Genomic DNA, 23,860 nt, shown 5'->3' with positions numbered 1-23,860 from the left:
GTAAATTGTTATGAACCAAATGAGAATATCAATACATTTTTTTTATCTTTGACTGTGAATAACACCATGCTAAAATGGACCAGACCTGAAAAATCTAAGCAAATGAATAAATGGAAAATGATTAAACAGAAGGTTTTCAGATTCAGATTCAGAGTTTTATTTGCCACATGGAAACAATACAATCATGGAGTTTTTCATACAAAATCTGCCCCTTATTCCTAAACTAAACAAGTATTACTTGATGGTCGGCGTACAACCTAATTTACACAAAATAATAATTTATACCATATACAAAGAAACAAACAATCCACAGTTTAAACAAGAAAAAATGAAATGATAATAATAATAATAAAAAAATTATAATAAAAAAAAAACTCACTATTCAGATCACATTTGACTTTCATACTGACTAAATATTAATTTTTTATAATTATTTTTGAATTGACAAACACTATTACATCCCTTAAGCTCGCTATGGAGAATTCCACAACTTTACACCAATAACTGAAGGACACATCTGTTTAAGTGTGGTACGTGCAAACTGATGTTTAAAATTGAATTTCCTCCTACTAAACTCACTTTCTAAATGAAAAAGATTTTGTAATTTTTCTGGAAGTGTATTATTTCTTGCCCTAAACATAATTAACATTGTTTGAAACTTAACCATGTCTTCAAGTTTAATTATTCTAGATTTAATAAATAATGTGTTTGTGTGTTCTCGATAATTCACTTTATGTGTGATTCTTACAGCCCTCTTCTGTAGTATATATAATGGTTTTATATTGGTCCCATAAGTATTCCCCCATACTTCAACACAATAACTGAGATAAGGTGAGATGAGTGAACAGTAGAGTGTTCTCATTGCCTCATACTCTAACACAGACCTGGGCATTGTGATTCTGACCGGCCTGCGAAAGATTACATGATAATAAAGAAAAAATAAAAATTACTTTTTTTTTCATGTCAACGTTCACACGCACAATATACGCTTACCTAGGATTTGACTTGATTCAACAACAAAGCAGTTGGGGCAAGCCGAAGACGGTCGAAAGTGTGGTTATTTGAAGTTTGGATTTCTTTTTTCACAACTGAGGTAGGTAGATTACATTTTTGGAGACTAAAGTACAGAAAAAGGGTACCGTTGGGTACCGGTATCGATTCACAGGTACCGGTACCGTATCGGTTCAAATGTGAACGGTACCCATCCCTACTGAACACACAACTGCAGGGCAAGGGCATTTTTCTCATGAAATGCATAGCCATGTGAAAGGCTTCATGACAAAGTTGCAATTAATTTCAAGGCAACTAGGCAGCAACAATCTCAAACACATGAAAACCCTGAAAGAAGTCAAACCATCAGCTGATCACCGGCACAGGTACTCATCCATGTTGGGAGCACTGCATGATGAATTTTCAAGGCGTTTTCAAGATTTCAAAAAGGTTGAGGATGAAATGCATCTGGTTTCCTCTCCCTTTACCTGCAGTGTTGATAGTGCACCCACTGATGTTCAGCTTGAACTCATTGACCTGCAGTCTGATTCACTACTGAAAGAGCACTTTAAGTCAGCATCACTGCTAGAGTTCTACTCTGCTCTCAAGGAGGAGAACTTTCCAAACATGAGAAGACATGCTCAGAAGATGTTGGTTCTCTTTGGATCCAATTATGTGAACAGACATTCTCAGTCATGACGTTTACCAAGTCCAGGTACAGATCCTCTCTCACTGATGAACATCTGGCAGCTGTGCTTCGCATCTCCACCTCAGACATGCAACCTGACTTTGATGGACTTGTTAAAGCTCAACAGAGACTGGATTTATCACACTGAATGAAAAAAAAGAGCTGAAGAACACTAAAATGTGGAAATATAACAAGTGAAATGGGACACTTGATCTTTTTTTTCTTCTTTTTTTTGCACAGTTCTGAAAACATTAAATGTTTAATATAGGCATGTAAAGTAAAAAAGGCTACTGGGACACTTTTCTTTACACAGTTCAGTGACATGTCTTGTTTATTTTGGCTATAAGATGATGTGATGTCTTTAGAAAGCTAAGAAAATCCTTGTTTCAATAGTATATGAAACTCAAAATAATAACTTTATTTGTATAGCACTTTTTCATACATGCCCTTTGTTATTAATGTTTCACATTTTGTTTATCATTTTGGAAATAAATTCTATTTGAATAAATTATATTTTTGAAAGCTAACCTCACCTTTTAATTGCCAAATAATAACATACACTCTTACCAGGGGTAAAAACAATGCCATTTACTGCTTTTTATATAGAAATAAAATGTATATTATGCATAATTGAGTTTGGAATTTTGGCCCGGCCCTCCAACATATTTTCAGTTGCTCATTCGGCCCCCCCGGAAAAATAATTGCCCACCCCTGCTCTAACACATCCTTTACTTTATTCATAACAAAAATACTCTTGGACATCTTGTGCAGTGATAGCTTATAGTTTTGTAGATACAGTACTGAATTCTGCCATCCGGACACATGCCATTTGAAATATGATTATAGAATATAGAATATCAGGCCTAAAATGGTTATGCGATTAAAATGCCATTAATTAGATTAATTAATTACAAATCCTGTAATTAATTAGATAAAAAAATTGAATCGCCTGACAGCACTAGTTTAAAGTAGTCTTTACCTTCTCTGTTTGGTATCCACAGTTTAAAACCTGACAGTATTCCCTCCTGTTTGATACCCACTTTGACCCTTCGAACCTCCCACTCAGGGCAAACCTCCCTCTCAGGGCGCAGTTCTAGGCCTGGGTCCCCCACACAGTTTTAAAGTTTTTGATGCAATGGAAGCCTGTGGCAGTGGTGATTGTGTAGAAAGTAATCACTGATTATGAAAACAACATGTTTTTTGCAGAAAGGCAAGACTGAACCCATATGCCAAATAACCGGTATGGTCTTTAATGCTGGGATGGTTTACCTGTTGGGTTTTGCACTTTTGCCTGACGGCAGCATTGTGTTTGTGCTTATGGGCCAACAATATGCAGGAATCACGAGGCGTTTGACTGAAATAGCTTTCTGTTTTTTGTCTTTGTACAGAGGAGGTGATTCTAGCAGAAGACGACACCACAGGGAACTTTGATGGTAACTGGCCTCACTTTCTGATTGGTGGGAGAGAGAGATAGAGAGGAGGGGAGAGAGAGATAGATATGGAGTAGGGGGAGAGAGAAATAGAGAGATAGAGAGTAGGGGAGATAGAGAGATTGAGAGAGAAAGAGAGAGGAAGAAATAAAGCAAGAGAGAGAGAGTCTGCTAAGGTTGGGTGTTTGATCCCCACTGGGAACATCCATACTGAAAAATGTATGTAGTCAATCTTTGAGTAGTATAACTATTAGAGATGCACCTATATCACTTTTTCGCTGCTGATATCAATTTGTACTAAACTTTCACTATCACATACCAAGTTCCAATCCATCTATTTTACTGAACAGTAAAGACATCAGTTTTACTGAACAGTACAGACTTAGAACATCAGTTTAACTGAACAGTACAGACTTCGAACATCATTTTACAGAACAGTACAGACTTAGAACATCATTTTACAGAACAGTATAGACTTAGAACATCATTTTACAGAACAGTACAGACTTCGAACATCATTTTTTTTTTTTTTTTTTTTTTTTTTTTTCTAAACTTCATTTTTTAGCGTTTATCGCTTTTCTGGTCAAGCATGACCGACAGATGTAGGGTGAAACGGGAGAGAGAGCAGGGGAAGACATTCGGCAAATGACGGCGAGTCCGGGAATCGAACTCAGAGTCAACCAGGTCCGTGACGCAGCACGGTATTCCGCGACGCAGCGCGGTACATGGTGTGCTACTGGAGCACCCCTTCGAACATCATTTTACAGAACAGTACAGACTTAGAACATCAGTTTAACTGAACAGTACAGACTTAGAACACCAGTTTTACAGAACAGTACAGACTTAGAACATCAGTTTTACAGAATGGTACAGACTTTAGACATGTTTCTACGTGTTAAAATTCCTGGTGTCAGACCGATACCTGATACCCCATTTCAGCCTGGCATCAGGGGACAGACATAGAAAGAGACAGATAGACAATTGATTGATTGATTGATTGATTGATTGATTGACAGGTTCGAGGAGGAGACCGACCATCAAAACCAAAAACAACAAAACAGAACTACTCAACCCAGAGGAAGGAGAGGACAACATGGGAGATGCACTGGGTAAGAGAGAGAGAGGGATACATAGATGGATGATTGATGGATAAAGGGAGGATGGAAGAGGTGAGGTTATATGGATGGATGGATTGGTAGGTGATTGATGATTGTAATATAACTTCTATGCAATCTGGTTCTCAAGCAGAATACAACAATAAAATATACTCTCAAACCAATCTCAATGTGTTTACAAAGAATTCACATGCATGTTTTATGGATTTAATCATGTTGACCCAAAAAGTTGTACAACTTTCAAAGTTGTACACATGTAAATATTGCAACCCTATATCGCGCCCAAGTATTACTTTCATAATTCTCAATTTAAGGCCTCAAAAGTTATTAAAAAGTCTTACATTTCATTTGCACAGGTATTAATTTTTTTGGGGGGGCAGAACGACTGTCGGGAGATTCAATAATATTAAATATATTAAATGTTTTTGTATTCAAGGTGTTGTTTTTTGTGAGGCTACCGCGAGCTTAGTGCTTCTGGTGAGAGCTTGTATGGAACGTGCAGCCGCCAGTTCAATGTCGCTACAGTATGTGTTTTTTTGTTTTGCTAGTATGGTCGTGAAATTGGCATTCAATGTGTTATTGAAAAAGTCTTACATTTAACACTTATTTGAACAAAGCAATACCACTTACAGCACCTTTAACAATTATGGTTAGGGTATAAGGTTAGATGAACGGTTATGGTTAGTTTAACCTCTTAACCTGTTCCACCCGGAGCCTATTTTCTGAAAATCCGCCTAAAATACATACCTAAGTAAATGGAATATTGCTCCACTTCTACAAGCCCATTTGCATATTATTGGTATCTAGGGACATCTATGGACCTCAGTGAATGTATTCCCAGTGTCAGAAATATTGTGTATATTACAAGGCTTGCTTAAATTGTGATGAAACAAAGGAGAATATGAATTATGATTTTTCTTTGCATCTTTAGCATAACACCATGCTAATAATGACCAGACATGAAGAACTGCCACTGATCTCATTCACTACCTTCTTGAGATCATGTGTACAAAAAATCTAAGGAGATTACCAACGATTTTGTTATAGTGTACTATAAGATTCAACCTGTGTTTTGTGTGTGAGACTGTGGCACAGCGGCAATATCGCTGTCTCCCAAACACTGGCCAGCCAATGCTTTTCTTTTCTTTTATATATAATTCATTTATAAAATGAAATGGTGTTCTGCCAACGTGTTTTGGCTAAATACATTATTGTATATGTAATGTATGTCGTTTTATTAATCTATTCCTCCCACACAAAACACAGCTTGAATCTTTTCATCTTATAGTACACTATAACAAAATCATTGGTAAACAAGCGTGAAAATGCTGAAACTATACACATTGACTGCTGATTTGACAGTTTTAACTGTTTAATTATTTTATTCAGCAACATTGCATGTTTAAACAAACTTATTGTTACCAAAAAGCATTACACTAACAGCGTTAACTTGTGATCGCTTTCTTCTGATGAAATGAATGGACAAGCGAACCGTGCGTCGGCCGTCTAATGAAGTTAGATTTGACACGTTTTAATATATACACTTTGACTGCTGAATTGACACGTTTTACTTATTCATTCTTTAATTCAGCAACATTAATTCATACAGTCTGTAGACATAGGACAAAATTACAAACATCTCAAAACAAACTGGTCAGACTACTGCTTGACCTTACTCCTAGAACCCACCTCACCCCTGCCCACTTTGACAACCTAGGATGGCTTAGAGTAGACGACAGAGTACAGCAACTTGCAATGGGCCTGGTCTACAAGATACACTACACGACCAAGGTACCCATGTACATGTCAAAATACTTCCCAAAGGTCAGTGAATACTGTTACAGGCTGGGCAATAACAGCGGACGTTTATGTGTTGTTTGGGTGAGAGTTTGTGGCGACAATGGCATCCAGCATTCCGCCTCCGGAGCCAATGAAAATGACGGGAGACATTCACGGCAACTGGGTGAGCTTTCAAGCAGAGTTCGAGGACTATCTGCTTGCGACCGGGCTCAGCGAGAAGGAAAAGCCAGTACAGGCGGCGGCGCTCAGACGGTTAATGGGGAATGACTGTCGTCATATTTATAAACACAACCTGGGACTCACCGTGGAGCAACAAAAAGATGTGGGGGCTATTCTGACAGCACTGCAGCAATACTTCACACCGGCTAAGAACGTGATATTCGAGAGGTACGTTTTTGGCAACTTGAAACAGGAGGATGGAGAGCTGTTTGATGCTTTTGTTACAAGACTGAGAGAAAAGGCTGCCTCTTGTGAATATGGAGCTATTAAAGATGAACTCATAAGAGACAGTATTGTCCTACGGATAACTGATGAGGGCGCTAGACGGCGCTTATTAAGAGAAAAGGACCTTAAATTGGATCAGGCCATCAGTATTTGTCGAGCAGCTGAGGTCATGGACAGTAGGTTAAAGACCATGTCTCTGGGCAGCGGCAGCTCCGGGCCTGGGGACAGCGTTAACGCCACACAAGGGCAGCGATATGGACGGAGGCCTGCCAGCAGGCCATCCGAGGCCAACACATCGGCACAGCCACAGAACATGAGAGACACTGGTGAATGCAAGTACTGTGGCACACGGCACAAACGTGGGCGTGACCAGTGCCCCGCCTTTGGTAAATCATGCCGTTCATGTGGCACGGCTAACCATTTTGCAAAAGTTTGCATGAAAAGAGGCCAGCAGGCTCGCCAGTTAAATGCTGTGGATGACCCATGGCCAGGGGAACGGGAGGACAGCGACCGGGAGGAGAGAGACGTGTACACAGTAGAGAGCGTGGGGGCTGTGAACACTCAAGGTAAAAAGTGGTTTGTCAACCTACCACTGCAAAAAGGCCTCCAAAGGTGCCAGCTCGACTCGGGAGCCACATGCAATGTGATGAGCATCAAGGACAAGTCAAGACTGGCACCTAGAACACCCCTTCAGAAGAGCTTCATCAAACTGAAACTTTACAACAGTGAGTGGATGAGCTCGTTGGGGGTGTACAGCACACAATGCGTCATTAGGGGTAAAACGCACAGACTGGACTTTGAAGTCGTACATACTGGCCAGAGGCCCTTGCTTTCGGGGGAGACATGTGAGAGGCTTGGTCTGATACGCTTCACCATTCCTGAGGAGCTGAATAAAGTGGAGCACTGCAGGAAGGTGTCACTGACCAAAGAGTGGCTCGTCAGCACCTACCATGATGTGTTCACCAGCCCTGTTGAGTCTCTGCCCGGTGATATTCACTTTGAGCTGGACAGCACGGTGGCGCCGGTGCAGTGTGCTCCCAGGAACGTTCCAGTGGCCCTGAAGGCAGCTGTTAAAGCACAGCTGGATAAATATGAAGAAGATGGGCACTTGACCACAGTCACTCGACCCACGGACTGGATTAGCAATCTGGTCATAGTGAAAAGGCCAGACAAATTGAGACTGTGTATAGACCCAAAGCCCCTTAACCGAGCTCTGAAACGGTCCCATTACCTGATGCCCACTTTGGATGACGTGCTGTATAAGCTGCCAAAGGCACGTATATTCACGCTGGTGGATGCACGGGATGCATTTTTACAGTGCCGTTTGGACGAAGAGAGCAGCCTGATGACAACGTTCTGGACACCGTGGGGTAGGAAACGTTGGCTAAAACTCCCTTTCGGTGTGTCAGTGGCTCCAGAGCTGTACCAAAGAAAGCAGCATGAGCTGCTGGCTGGCTTGACGGGGATTGAGCCCATAGCTGATGATATCCTCATAGTGGGCTGTGGGGACACAGAGGATGAGGCCAACCACGACCATGACACGAACCTCGTCGCTCTGATGGACAGATGCAGAGAGGTAAAGCTGAGACTGGGCCTGAAAAAGCTGCAGTTTCGACTGAAGGAGGTCCGCTTCCACGGCCACATACTGTCCGCAGAGGGCCTCAAGGTTGACCCTGACAAGGTCAGGGCGGTTCTGGACATGCCAAACCCCACAGACGCAAAAGGGGTCCAGCGATGTGTTGGGTTTGTGAACTACCTGTCGAGATTCATGCCACGCTTGTCAGCGGTATGTGAGCCTCTGAGGAGACTGCTCGACAAAGATGTGATGTGGCACTGGCTGCCCAAACATGAGGCTGCCATGAAGGAAATCAAGGCTCTGATCACGGCGGTGCCAGTCCTAAGGTACTATGACGTCCACAAGCCGGTCACCGTACAGAGCGACTCCAGTCAGACGGGTCTGGGCTGCTGCTTGCTTCAGGGGGGACAGCCTGTCGCATTTGCCTCTCGTGCATTGACCCAAACGGAGCAAAATTATGCACAAATAGAAAAGGAGTGTCTAAGCATCGTATTCGCCTGTCAACGCTTCCACTACTAACTATATGGGAGGGGTGATGTGACTGCAGAGACCGACCACCGCCCGTTGGTGTCCATCTTCACTAAGCCTCTCCTCAGTGCGCCAAAGCGCCTTCAGAGCATGCTCCTCACACTGCAGAACTACTCCCTGGCGGTGGTGTACAAGCCAGGCCCCGAAATGTACATAAGTGACACACTCAGCAGAGCCACCACCCCACCACAGAGAACAGATACACTGTACAGATGGGAAATGGTCTGCAGCATGCGGCAGGAGCAGTGGGACACGGCCGCCATTCGGCAGGCGGACTATCTGAACGTCAGCAGCCAACGTCTGGCACAGATTCGAACACACACTGAGGAGGATGTGTGTCTGCAAACACTCAAGTCAGTCGTGCTGAAGGGATGGCCAGACCACAGAGAGGAGACCCCTTTAGCCGTCCGGGACTATTGGGCCATCAGGGACGAGATAAGTGCACAGGATGGCCTGCTCTACAGGAGTCAGCGCATCATAATTCCGAAAGCTATGCGTCCGGAAATGCTGAGACGGATCCACTACAACCATGTGGGGGCCGAGACGTGCTACAGACAGGCTCGTGATACACTGTACTGGCCCGGTATGCAAGGGGAAGTCAAAGATTACGTACAGCAGTGCTCCGTGTGCAATGAGTATGCACACGAACAACAGAAAGAGACTATGATGTCACACCCGCTCCCCACACGGCCCTGGCAGCTGGTAAGCATGGACCTGTACAGCTATGCAGCACAGAACTTTCTTCTCGTGGTGGACCACTATTCGGACTTCTGGGAGGTCGACTTGCTCCCTGACCTGTCAGCGGACACCACGATCCGACGATGCAAGGCACAGTTTGCTCGCCACGGGGTCCCAGACAGGGCCATTTCTGATGGTGGGGGCCAGTTTGCCGGTGGGGAGTTCCGGGCGTTTGCGAGGGAGTGGGGCTTTGAGCACGTTATGTCCTCACCGAGGCACCCGAAGGCTAACGGCAAAGCGGAGTCGGCGGTAAAGATTGTGAAGAGCCTGTGCAGAAAGGCAGACCGGGCCAGAGAGGACCCCTGGAAGGCCATTTTACATTGGAGAAACACACCCACTGAGGGTATGCAGTGCAGCCCTGCACAGCGGCTTATGTCGCGGAGACTGAGAACCCTTCTCCCTGTGGCCGACCAGCTACTGGTACCTCAGGTCGTCACAGGGGTCCCAGACAAGCTGAGAGTGAAACATCAGGCAGCGAAGTTGATGTATGACCGATCGGCGAAGGATCTGCCGGAGCTGAACGTCGGCCGGCCCATACGGATGAAGCCACTCCCGGGTGACAGGACGGGCCGATGGAGAAGAGGCGTGTGCCTGCAGCAGTTGGGACTCCGGTCCTATCTGGTCGACGTGGAGGGAACTGCGTATCGCCGCAACAGGGTTGATCTCCGACCAGCAGAAGCGGCCCCTCCCCAGCCGTCAGTTCACCCAGAATTGGCCCCAGAACAGCCTGCGGGTGGGGGAAGCACCGAAGAGGTCGTCAGCGGTCCTGAGGAGTCTCCAAAGTCATCAGCCCCGAGGTCGACGCCGTCTTCCCCGCAGACTGGTAACACACCAGGCCGTGAGTTACAGGCCCGGGCCTTCTCCCGGAGCGGGAGGCCGTTACGGCCTCCGGACAGACTTAACCTCTAGGTCGCACACAAACTGAGACTGTCTCACACGCACACACACACACACACACACACACACACACACACACACACACACACACATACACATAGTCATGCTCGCACCCCAGCACACAAGGACTGTGCACATGCGTATGGACTGTAAGATATAAAAAAAAAAAAAAAAAAGGGAATGGGAATGTGGGAAAATTGTGATTCTGTGTTTAATTGTGGTTGTTATTGATGAGGTGTTTTGATACTACTTAGGTCTGCACGGATTGATGTTGTTACTTACTAAAGGAAGGGAGATGTTACAGGCTGGGCTACAGCTCCGCCTTGTGGGCGTGCTGGGCCGGTGCCTGTATGATATATGACGTGTCTCACTTCCTGGGGAAGGTGTGGTTTGTTTACTTGTTGCTTGGCAATACACGGCATTAAGAACCAGCGCGACTCGACTCTTTTATTGTACAGCTACACTTACAAACAAATACCACGATCACAACACCAGAGGGAGCTCCACAAATCATGTTAAACCCAGATTCGGCTCAAATAAGGGACTAAACACGTTTCGCAATTATGCCACATCAATGTGGAACGCCCTACCCAAAGCTGTAAAGGAATGTGGATCACTACCCACTTTCAAAACCTCTTTCAAGGGACACCTACGGGAGACTGCAATTCAAAACTGGCCCCTGTAAATATCCTAACCCAACCCCCTCCAATGTACAGTCATTTACCTAGTATGGTTTTGTCAATAGTCCAATGTACAATTGTGTTTATTTGTACAGTGTCTCCCCCCCCCCCAATGTACAGTGTTGCTTGTTTATACAGTGTGTCTCCCCCCCCCCCCAACCACCTCCAATGTAAATTACCCAGTATGGTTGTCAATATCCCAATGTACCCAACCCCCCCCACCCAACCTCCTCCAATGTACAGTTTCTACATCAAATGTATATACTCCCTTTTCTTGACTCCTTCTGTATCACAAACAGTACTGTATTTGCAAATCTGGTATGTCATAAATGTATAGATGTAGCAGTACTGACTATCTGTATGTCATGTATGTCATATATGTCCTGATGAATTGAAAATGGGGGACCCTGATGTAAACAAGACGAAAGTCTTTCTCTGGTCTGCATCCCCTTAACAATTGTGTGTATTGAGCTGTACTGTATTGTACCCATTCTGCAATCTGTTAATAAAGTTTTCAATCAATCAATCAATCAAGTCACCAGCTGTAATCGAACTGAATGTAACTCGAGCTTTGTCGAGCGCGGAGCTCCAATGAATGAACAAAAAGCCGGCACGTCGGGCCGTTGTCACCAGCTGTATTCGAGCGCCCCTGCTGGTCATGTTACCGTTAATACGGTGCCCAAACATTGGTCCAACGACAATTCATGGCTGCATCTGTATACGTGATTGGCGTTCAACGGTTGGCGAGCAAACACGTATATATACGTGAATGCCGCATAATGAGTTAAACACCTGCAGAGTGGGGGCTTGCTTAACATTGTACTATTATGTACCTTACTACTATGCTACTATACTACTACCTATCATGCTAATATGTCTATACTACTATGCACTCGGAGTGTAACACTCAAGTTCAACACTGTTTAACGAACAATGCCACTGACCCTTAGCTGCCAGAGATGTACCCTTCCTGCTGACTTGTTGTTCACAATTTGTAAGTCGCTTTGGATAAAAGCGTCAGCTAAATGACTAATTGTAAAATGTACCTTTTTGTGAACCGCTGTGTGTATTCAGCTCCTAACGCTCCTCCCGACCTCCTCCCCGCCCAGGGTTTGCTCGCTCCAGTATAAAGAACGGTATGGACGGCACCTACAACAAAAAGGAGCGGCGTATACGTTTCTTCATCCGTAAGATAGTGAAGACCCAGGCCTTCTACTGGACCGTGCTGTGCCTGGTGGGACTCAACACCATGTGTGTTGCTGCCGTGCACTACGACCAGCCTGAAGCGCTGTCTGACTTCCTCTGTGAGTACACACACACACACACACACACACACACACACACACACACACACACACACACACACACACACACACACACACACACACACACACACACACACACACACACACACACACTACGACCAGCCTGATATACTGTCTGACTTCCCCTGTGAGTACACACACACACACACACACACACACACACACACACACACACACACAATAGGGCTGGGCGATATGGCCTCTAAATAATATTGCGATTTTTTTTTGCCATATCACGATACACAATATATATCGCGATATTTTGACATTTCCTCTAAAGCAGGGGTAGGCAACCCTAGGCACGTGTGCCTGCATAGGCACGCGGGGGCATTTTCATAGGCACAGAGGGCAGCATTAAAAAATAAAAATAAAAATAAATATTATAATTTTTTTTTTTTTGCTTTAAAATATTATAGTGAAATATTTTGCACTGTTGTCGCATTTATCTTGTTGAAATCCTCCCACAGGTTCTTTTTACTACCACATATTTAATTGAGACCCTTTATTTGTTTATTATTTCAATTTAGCTGGAAATACATTGCTACATCATTCAGTAACATTTGCAGAGCCTTATAACAAAAACATTATTACGGTCACCATTGTGACCAGTGGGATTAATCAACAAATTGTATTATTTATTTTTCTATTTCATTGAACATTGCACATGTTAAAAGCAATTCTTTTACTCAAAATGTGAGTATTACCAAGTCAACTTGTGTTCTTAAAACAATGACAATAAACATAGTTTTATTAGGTTGAAATAATGTGGTTGTGTACTTATTTTTCTGTTAACTTATTATGGATTGAAAACTGAAAACCTTAATGCACAGTAACTGAACTCAATATTTTTAAGTTCTGGTAACTTATTATTATAAAAATTTTTACAGTGTAGTCTTGCGATCAATCAAACTTATTTACACGATATACCTCACATTCACCCTCCATTCACATCCTGGTGTTCTCCTGGGCCCCGTTCCTCGTACCTGGATAACTGAGTTAGCCGGATAACTTTCGGGTAATTCTGACTTAAGCCGGACTTTCCGATTCCCCGTACGTGGATTTTCCAAATCACCATGACAACAGATCCAAAAGTTTGAGCCTGGTCGAAAGCAGAGTTTAAGTTCAAGTTAGCCTGAACCATCGCCACGCCCCCGCAAAAAAGTGACAGCCCGTTTCCTGAAATTATTCCCACAGTCTACGATCTGCATTATACCATTCTGAATTACGTTTTTGTGCTCCATTCTTCCAGAGGGGGCTTTTGAAATGTAAAATAGACCCAAAATGCTGATACTAAATTCACTTTGTCCTAAATAATGCACGTTATATATACCGTGGCGCTCGCTCGGTGCGATGTACACATTATGACGTGGTTATTTTAATTGTAACTGGGATTAAGATGTCTGATGAGATGCGCTGTTTGACGGATTTGAGAAATTGAATGAGCCGTTGACGTCACATTAATGAATGAGGATAAAGAAATAAAACTTCATTCAAAATAAAGAATATTCTAAACACAGGTCTCTCGTTCATTAATGTATAAACAATGAATTTATCCCATCTGGTCCAGTGGCGCAGCGGTAGTGCTCAAGCCTGCCAACCCAGCGACCGGTGTTCAAAACCCCGTGTTTCCAATATAATTTTTTTTAATATAATATTAATGATTATACGCCAAAGTAGCCTGGTTTTAAGTTAAAATATTATAAATCTACATGCATTGAGGATGTCATTCTTTATATAGCTCTCAACGTGCACCAAATTGAATTATTCCTATATTGCAAAAAGAAGGAAAAGACTAGGGTCTCGAACCCCGGTCGTCTGCGTGAAAGTCAAAAGAACAACCTGTTAGACCACATTGGAGATAAGTTAAAGATCGACTATACATCAATCAATGGGTAAGAGAGCCGTATCGTAATTCTGTATAACAGTTTAACTAATTATTTTCGCTAGCAAGATCTCATTTGATTATTCAATCCAGCAGGCAAGTTTAAAGAAATATAATCTGATTGATTGAGGTAATGAGGGACTTAGAATTAGCCTATAGATAACGCATTTAACTTGTCGGCGAGGCGATTGAGCCGTATTGCAATCTGTCAATAAAGTCTTAAATCAATTAATCAATCAATGCCGTTAGAGAATCAGGATCTCTGCCATCGATACGTGCTGGCTTTTCACCTAAAGCGGCCGCGCGCACTTAGCCTGAGTCTCAAGTCTGAATCGAGTTAACGAGACTGAATCCACCTTCGAGGAACAGGAAAATCCCGGCTTCGAACATCGGGTTAACTGAATCTGGATAATGACATCTTGATCGACTTAGTTGAACCAGGTACGAGAAACAGGGCCCTGGTGTTCTCCATTAGGCCTGTAGGTGGAGCTATGATTGCACACGTACAGTACACACACAGATGGTGTGTGATGTGTCCAAAAATGAATGGGCAAATGTGAGTGAAATGGTCGCACTGTATGCAGCTGTTTGTCTGCATTGCATTCCCCCCCCCCCCCCCCCCCCAACTCAGATTTAGGGTTGATACAACCATCATAATAATATTGTTAATAACAACAATAACAATAATGATGTAATAATGTAAAGATTATCATTAAAAATACCTGATTATAAGAAGAAAAGAATTACGATGCATGGAATATTGTTGAGGCACACTAGTTACAACTATATTTCAAACAGGCACTCCATGTCAAAAAGGTTGCTGACCCCTGCTCTAAAGCAATTTAAAAATGCTTGATTTAACCCTTTGATGCATACAGTCATGCCAATAATGATTATAATAGTCCCTGCAACATATGTTTTCATTATTAAACTATGAAGATGCTTTAAAAAATTATTAAATGAAAATGTACTAAGAGTAGTCTACTGACACACTAATACATTTATTTTATTTTAATTTAATTTCTTTTACATCTAAGACAATTTATATAAAAACTCTTGGGTGCCTAAGACTTTTGCACAGTACTGTGTTTTCTATCCACTTTAGCCAAACATATATACACACTACTAGTGTTGTCAAAAATATCGAAGTATCGATACATATCGATACTGAATATTTAAAACGGCTTCAATACTCATTTCCCGAAGTACCGATACTTTCTGCAGTATCGGTACCAGCTGGCTTGCTCCCGCAAGTTGTTGACAGACAGACGCGCTGCCAGAGCCTTGCCCTTCCGCCTCCTCCTCCTCCTCCTCGCTCAGAGCAACAGACACAAGCTGCTGCAGCCTCCTCCCCCTCACAGCCGGGCAGCGCAGCCCTGTCTTCAGTTTGTAAACAACGCTATTATTAGCTAACGTTAGCTGTCGTTCCTCCGTTAGCTTAATGCTAGCTAGCTGGCCACCTATTACTTCATGGAAACGGAGTAACGTCAAGCCGAGCCCACTACACCAGTACACGCATGAACTCGACACAACTACCCCGTTTCCAACGTTCGGTCGAGCGGAGCCGGAGCCCATCCTACACCAGTACACGCATGAACTCGACACAACATTACCCCGCCTCCATGAAGTGTCCAATTAGCAGCAATGTTGTTGAAAATGTAACGTTAATAAATGCTCCGAGCATAGCTCCGGAGAAATCTCTCTCTCTCTCTCTCTCTCTCTCTCTCTCTCTCTCTCTCTCTCTCTCTCTCTCTCTCTCTCTCTCTCTCGCTGGTCATAACTAGAAAGGTGCGCTCAGTAGACCTAAAATCTCCAGCAGCCACTTTCTCTCTCTCTCTCTCGCTCTGATCTAAAGATAAACAAAGGGTTTTAAAAGTGTATTTATCTTCTCGTATAGTACCAGAGAGAAGCTGAGGAGAATCAACCAGCAACAAAAGCAAAATTTGTTAAAAAAAAAAAAAAAAAAAATTATTATACATTATTTTTTTTGGTATTGAAAGTATCGAAAGTATCGATACTTTTCAAGGTATCGTATCGAAGTCGAAATTCCAGTATCGTGACAACACTACACACTACTGTACTGTGAGAACATAATAATCACACACAAAGGGATAATGGCTTATAGCAGACTTAATGATTTTAGAATATTTCAGATAATGAAATTAAATGTTTATCATCAACTATCCAGTTAGTATTTATACTGTAACATTTGGCTACTTTAAATCATTGAACGTTGAGAGAGAGAGAGAATAGATAGAGAGAGAGAGAGCGAGAGAGAGAGAGAGCGTGCGCGCGAGAGAGCCAGCCCCCCCCCCCCCCCGGTTTTGTTTTAGGTTTGCGTTTTGAGCATCTAGCCTGCCGTAGGCGATGATGTCACACTCGAATGTCAACACATGAACAGTTGAACACACAGAGATGGAAACTGGATGCCCGATATAAAGAAACGCATAACCAATAAATATGAAGTTATCTTTGAACTGGTGTTGCGGAGTCCGCTTAGAGCGTTTCCAGCAGTGGAGGTTTCTCCATGACAACACGTAAAATTCAAATTCACTCATAATTCATAATTATTATTAATTTACATATATATATATATAATTATATATTTTTTTAAATTATTATTATTATAATTTTTTTATTAGAAATGTTTTCCTCTGTAAAAAAAATGCCAGTGAATAATTTTTTTTCTACAAAAATTGCCAAAAGTGACAGCTCTGAGCTCTCTGGTCAGAACTGCAGTCAGTCATGGCTAACTGTCAATCATTCAAGTGAAACTTTCACTGCACGGGTTGATCTTTTTATTCTATTATCCAATCAAAATAGGCTATTTGAGTTATCTAAGCCCTGCCCGTGCAGATTTGCCTCACGCCACCCACGAACGCGGGTTGAATGATTGACAACCTTCAAATCCAATCAGAGATGGCCCCAGCAAACCTACGGAACTGCAGCTGGACTGTTTTGACAGTGTGCAATGTCCGCCTTGAAAGAGGCTGACGAGCTGAAGAGATTCATTTGCCTATATAATTCATATTTTAAGATCTTTATTCAATTGTTGAACTTCATCAACTTATTGTGCACTGCATCGTTTGATGATATATTTGGCAACTTGGTCCATATATGGGCTTATGAGAGTGCGTGACGCAAGGGATTCCAGGAGGAGACTTACGACGGAGACCAGCGCTGCTCAAGCATGCAATTATGACTTTTGAAGAGAAAAGGATTATTATTGCAAGAGGCTTTGATCGGAGGATGGACTTCATGTACAAATAAGGTAGGAAGTGTGCATATTTTGAGCATTATTTTGTATATTTGTGTGTGTGCACACGCGCGTGTGTCGTTAATTTCCTATAGTGCTGAGTGATGTGATGTAATGTCCTAACCCAACCCCCTCCAATGTACAGTAAATTACCTGACCCAAGAATACACGAGACCCTCTTCTACGGCACGGTGGTGTAGTGGTTAACACTGTCGCCTCACAGCAAGAAGGTCCAGGGTTCGATTCCCGCTTGGGGACCAGGTTTCCATGATGCCAGGTACCCAGGTGGGGTATCTCCCAGGCCTTTCTGTGTGGAGTTTGCATGTTCTCCCCGTGCTCGCAAGGGTTTCCCCCGATAAGATAAACCCAATGGAAAACATGCACAACAACAGATCGCTAACGCTGTGGTGTCCTTGACGAAGACGGACAGGAGCACTTGGATTGGTCCCCGGGGCGCGGCTCACGTTGACGCCCTATCTGCTCCCGGCTGCCCATGGGGGGAAGGACGACGGGATGGGTCAAGCGCAGAGACTCAATCGCATCGGCGACTGAGGAAAGACAATGCATGTGTGTGTGTATCCCGGTGTGTGTGTGCCGCTCCAATTGCATGTCCAGTTCGTTGCATGCCGAATAAAGACCCCCTAAAGAGGTCCTGCATAGGAGCTCCAGTAGCTCACCGCATATCTCGGCGCTATTTCTGCGTCGGGGAAAACCGTGCTGCGTCACGGATCTGGTGGACTCCGAGTTCGATTCCCGGACCCGCCGTCATTTGCCAGAATGTCTTCCCCTGCTCTATATCCCGTTTCACCCTGTATCTGTCGGTCATGCTTGACCAGAAAAGCGATAAACGCTAAAAAATTAAGTAAAATAAAAAATAAAGAGGTCCTGCATTATTATTATTCTACCAAGTATGGTTTCGTCGATATTCCAATGTACAGTTTTGCTTGTACAGTTGTACAGTTTCCCCCACCCCGCCTACCCATATATTCCTATAATTTCCTTTGTTGTGAGGGACCATATTGGGAGACAGTAAGATATTGGTGAAAGAAAAATTGCATGTAGATATGTGTTTGAAACAGTGAGGGTGAGAAATGGTCTGATGATCTGGCTGTAAACAAATAGTTTTTGATTTACCTTCTTGACTACGCTATTGATGTGATGTTTGTAAGTGAGGCGTGTGTGTCAAGAGTTACTCCTAGGTATTTTACTAGTGCCTGTTGTCTTTAACTGTAGTGTCTGTCTGCTGTCTTCATAACCACACTGTGTGTCTGTACTTCTTTATTAATATTTTTTTTATCTCTCCTGTCCTCCCTAATATTTTTACTCACAGCCACCACTGACACACACATTGGGGATGTTTTAAAAATATAATTTAACATATAATATAATAATTTGTGCTTCACAAAAAATGTGGTTTCCAGGGTTAGCGGCTAACGCTAGTTAGCTTAGCCTAGTTATGGGATAACTTAGTTAGCAGCTAACGTTAGCCCATTGCTCGCATCAATTAAATTGCATGTCATTGAAGGTCCGCACTGGTCTGTGTCTAATGAATTTACAATTGCATGTCATTGAAGGTCCGCGCTGGTCTATGTCTATAATGAAATGAGAGGAAAGCTCTGCGCTAAAGCAAGTCTCATCCCAGCCGCGACGTGACAACATATACTCGATGTTCACGATATAGTAATTTACTACATCTCATGTAGAACAAGCCACGATACATCGAGTATACTCGATATATCGCCCAGCCTTAACACACACACACACACACACACACACACACACACACACACACACACACACACACACACACACACACACACACACACACACACACACACCACACACACACACACACACACACACACACACACACACACACACACACACACACACACACACACACACACACCCACACACACACACACACACACACACACACACACACACACACACACTACGACCAGCCTGAGATAATGTATGACTTCCTCTGTGAGTACTTCACCTTGTAATGAAAATCATAACTGGGCAGCAGGTTATTTAGTGTAATGCCCCTCCATTCTCACTGCCGGGAAGCATTGGAAAAGTTGTGTAGTCTCTCTAAACGAAAGGGATCACACAGTAACATTGTAAATTGTAATAGAAGACTGCATGTGTTCTATTATGTTATGTAATTTGCATGCGTTTTAGTGACGTAGTGTGTGATGTAGGAAGCAAGATCCGATCACAAAAATTACCACCCAATTCGCCTGTGGAGACGTGTTAACAGACATACTTGTGAGCAGATCACCCAGATCAGATCTTAATGCCAGGTGGAAAAAGCCAGTTGCACATGCACACACACATACACACACGCACACACACGCGCGCGCACACACACACACACACACACACACACACACACACACACACACACACACACACACACACACACACACACACACACACACACACACACACACACACACAGAGCTCGTTTCTCATGGCTGGTGTCCAGTGTGTCATTAGCATACACACTCTATAGCTGCTGATCAAGTCCATTCATCACAGAGCCCTGTCACACACTGCTAGGTTAGTAGCTACTTCCACTCATATCTCTCTATTTTATCTCTATATCCCTTTCTCTCAATCATTCTCTCTTTCTCCTTCCCCCTCTCTCTCTCTCTCATCTCTCTCTCTCTCTCTCTCTCTCTCTCTCTCTCTCTCTCTCTCTCTCTCTCTCTCTCTCTCTCTCTCTCTCTCTCTCTCTCTCTCTCTCTCTCTCTCTCTCTCTCTCTCTGTGTCTCCAGTCTATACTGAGTTTTTATTCCTGGGTTTGTTCATGTCTGAGATGGGAATCAAGATGTACGGCCTGGGCACTCAGTCATACTTCCACTCTTCCTTCAACTGCTTCGACTGTGTGGTGAGGACGCACACACACACACACACACACACACACACACACACACACACACACACACACACACACACACACACACACACACACACACACACACACACACACACACGCGCACACACACACACACACACACACACACCTACACACACACACACACACACACACACACATACACAAACACACACACACATTAACACACACACACACACACAGTAACACACACACACACATTTACACACGCACACACACATTAACACACACATACACACACACATTAACACTCACACACGCATGCACACACACACAATAACACACAAACACATTAACACACACACACATTAACACACACGTTACAAACTACAGTTGTATAGGATGATATTGTTACAAGTTGTCATTGTTTACATTGTTGTTCCATCACCATGTTACTAGGATACTATTAGACCTTTAGACTGTGAACACAGCTGCTGGGACACCTGGGCTGTCTGGCTGATTAACGTCCTCCATATTAGTCCACATTTCTAAGAAGCCTATCTGAATTGTACAGAGTGAAATGAAACGGTTTTACAATAAATCCAAAATGTTTGTATTACTCGTAAACCTTTATAATTGATGTAAAACATTTTGGATGACGAGCAAACACTGACACAAACTGGCCCAGCATATCATCTTAACTTGATATTTCAAAGGTATCCAGCTTCAAAGCATTATTGAGCAAAATAGTCATCTCATACAGGCTGAAACGGTGTGAGAAGCACAGCTATAATATACCCGTAGGACCTTGCTGCAGTCTCACTCTCTGCGCTGTCATTTATGGAACATATTGGCAGTGGTGGAAGAAGTACACAGTTCCTTTACTTAAGTATTTAATGTTTGTATGTGTGTGTGTGTGTGTGTGTGTGTGTGTGTGTGTGTGTGTGTGTGTGTGTGTGTGTGTGTGTGTGTGTGTGTGTGTGTGTGTGTGTGTGTGTGTGTGTGTGTGTGTGTGTGTGTGTGTGTGTGCGTGTATGTGTGTGTGTGTGTGTGTATGGGTGTGTGTGTGTGTGTGTGTGTGTGTGTGTGTGTGTGTGTGTGTGTGTGTGTGTGTATGATTGTGTATGATTGTGTGTGCTCCAGGTGATTGTGGGCAGTATCTTTGAGGTGATCTGGGCCACCATCAAACCAGGAACGTCGTTCGGGATCAGTGTGTTACGAGCCCTCCGTCTGCTCCGCATCTTCAAAGTCACCAAGTAAGTCTAACACACACACACACACACACACACACACACACACACACACACACACACACACACACACACACTAGGGATGAACCCTAAACCGAATATGAATTCAGGAAAGCACAGATAATGAGTCAAAAACTAGGACCTGTAGGACTGCTGTCAAAACTACCATTAGGACCTGTAGGACTGCTGTCAAAACTACCATTAAGACCTGTAGGACTGCTGTCAAAACTACCATTAGGACCTGTATGACTGCTGTCAAAACTACCATTAGGACCTGTAGGACTGCTGTCAAAACTACCATTAGGACCTGTATGACTGCTGTCAAAACTACCATTAGGACCTGTAGGACACTAAGGAAGTTCCAAGTCAGTCAGAAGATCCTTAAGAACTTCTACTCATGTACAATAGAGAGCATCCTGACTGCCAACATCACCTCCTGGTTTGGGAATAGCACTGCACAAGACCGAAGCAGACTACAAAGAGTGACACGTTCAGCCGAACGCACAATTGGAGGGGGGCTCCCCACCCTCCAGAACATTTACAACAAGCGGTGCAGGGGTAAGGCTAAGAGAATCATCAAGGACTCCAGCCACCCGAACAACTGCCTCTTTGAACTTCTGCGGTCAGGCAAGCGATACCGGAGTCTCAAGGCGAGCACAGAAAGACTCAGAAGAAGCTTCTATCCCCAGGCCATCAGGCTGCTCAACGAACAATAAACACTATGCAACACCCATCAAATGCACACAGCACACACATCCACACGCACACACTCACTTTAAACAAACAACACACTGCAGCACCCACTCTCCACACTTTAGATCACCTAAACACACTTTATATTTATTGATAAAGGATTTGCACTACAACTCGTACACCTTACTGTAAATTGTACCTAAATTGTACCTCATCTCATTTCTGCTTTGCAAGTTTCAAGTTTCTTTAATATTTGTCATACAGAAGTACAGAATACTTTTATACAAAATGCTTCTTACTGTTACGCTCCAGAGACTGTGCAAGACAAGATAAGTATGAAATAAAATAACATAGTAAAATTAGAAGTAAAAAAATGAGGTCACAGTGTTCAGTTTAGACATATGTACAGTGTTCGATGCAGAATAGACGTAGTTACCATACAATATACAATACTGTGCAGTGTACTAATATACAATACTATATAGTGCAAGGCAGAAATGGGACGAGGTGCAATTTAGGTACAATTCACAGTAGGTGTACGAGTTGTAGTGCAAATCCTTTATCAATAAATATAAAGTGTAAAGTGTGTTTGTGTGATCTAAAGTGTGGAGAGTGGGTGCTGCAGTGTGTTGTTTGTTTGAGTGAGTGTGTGCGTGTGGGTGTGTGTGCTGTGTGCATTTGATGGTTGTTGCATAGTGTTTATTGTTCGTTTAGCAGCCTGATGGCCTGGGGATAGAAGCTTCTTCTGAGTCTTTCTGTGCTCGCCTTAAGACTCCGGTATCGCTTGCCTGACCGCAGCAGTTCAAAGAGGCAGTTGTTCGGGTGGCTCGAGTCCTTAATAATTCTCTTAGCCTTCCCCTTGCACCGCTTGTTGTAAATGTTCTGGAGGGTGGGAAGCCCCCCTCCAATTGTGCGTTCGGCTGAACGTGTCACTCTTTGTAGTCTGCTACGGTCTTGTGCAGTGCTATTCCCAAACCAGGAGGTGATGTTGCCGGTCAGGATGCTCTCTATTGTACATGAGTAGAAGTTCCTAAGGATCTTCTGACTGACTTGGAACTTCCTTAGGCGCCTGAGGAAGTAGAGGCGTTGTCGTGCCTTCTTCACAACACTGTCAATGTGTGTGGTCCATGTCAAGTCCTCGGATATGTGGGCTCCGAGGTACTTGAAACTGTACTATAAAGTATTGTATATTAGTACACTGCATAGTATATTGTATATTATATGGTAACTCAGTTACTTCTATTCTGCATCAAACATTGTACATTGTACATTGTCTATACTGAACACTGTGACCTCTTTTTTTACTTCTAATTTACATGCTATACTATTTTATTTCATACTTATCTTGTCTAGCACAGTCTCTGGAGCGTAACAGTAAGAAGCATTTTGTATAAAAGTATTCTGTACTTCTGTATGACAACTATTAAAGAAACTTGAAACTTGACTGCTGTCAAAACGACCTGTTTGACCTCAGAATCGGCAACAAAAGAAATCTGCCTGTTTCTTGAAATAATGTAGACAACTGATGTTTTGGATGTGTGGCCATTTTGTATGCACTGCTCTATCTACCTACCTACCTACCTACCTACCTACCTACCTACCTACCTACCTATCTATATCTATATATATATATATATATATATATATATATATATATATATATATATATATATATATATATATATATATATATATATATATA

At 43.0% G+C, this 23,860-nt stretch overlaps 1 protein-coding gene across 1 annotated transcript in view; it reads left to right on the top strand.

Annotated features, from left to right (window-relative positions):
* LOC311231699 (voltage-dependent P/Q-type calcium channel subunit alpha-1A-like) overlaps positions 1–23,860 on the top strand; it is a 188,165-nt gene that overhangs the window by 8,913 nt on the left and 155,392 nt on the right. The window contains 5 exon segments of the mRNA XM_084318327.1: positions 3,067–3,111; positions 4,125–4,217; positions 11,996–12,190; positions 20,136–20,248; positions 21,359–21,471. Of these exon segments, the coding sequence (XP_084174453.1) occupies positions 3,067–3,111; positions 4,125–4,217; positions 11,996–12,190; positions 20,136–20,248; positions 21,359–21,471 (559 nt within the window).

The sequence above is a fragment of the Notolepis coatsorum genome, assembly GCF_963971535.1.
Source record: "Notolepis coatsorum genome assembly, chromosome: 7".
Classification (NCBI taxonomy): Eukaryota; Metazoa; Chordata; class Actinopteri; order Aulopiformes; family Paralepididae; genus Notolepis; species Notolepis coatsorum.
Note: the sequence above shows the minus strand (reverse complement) of the source record. Positions and strands in the feature narration are given on the sequence as shown.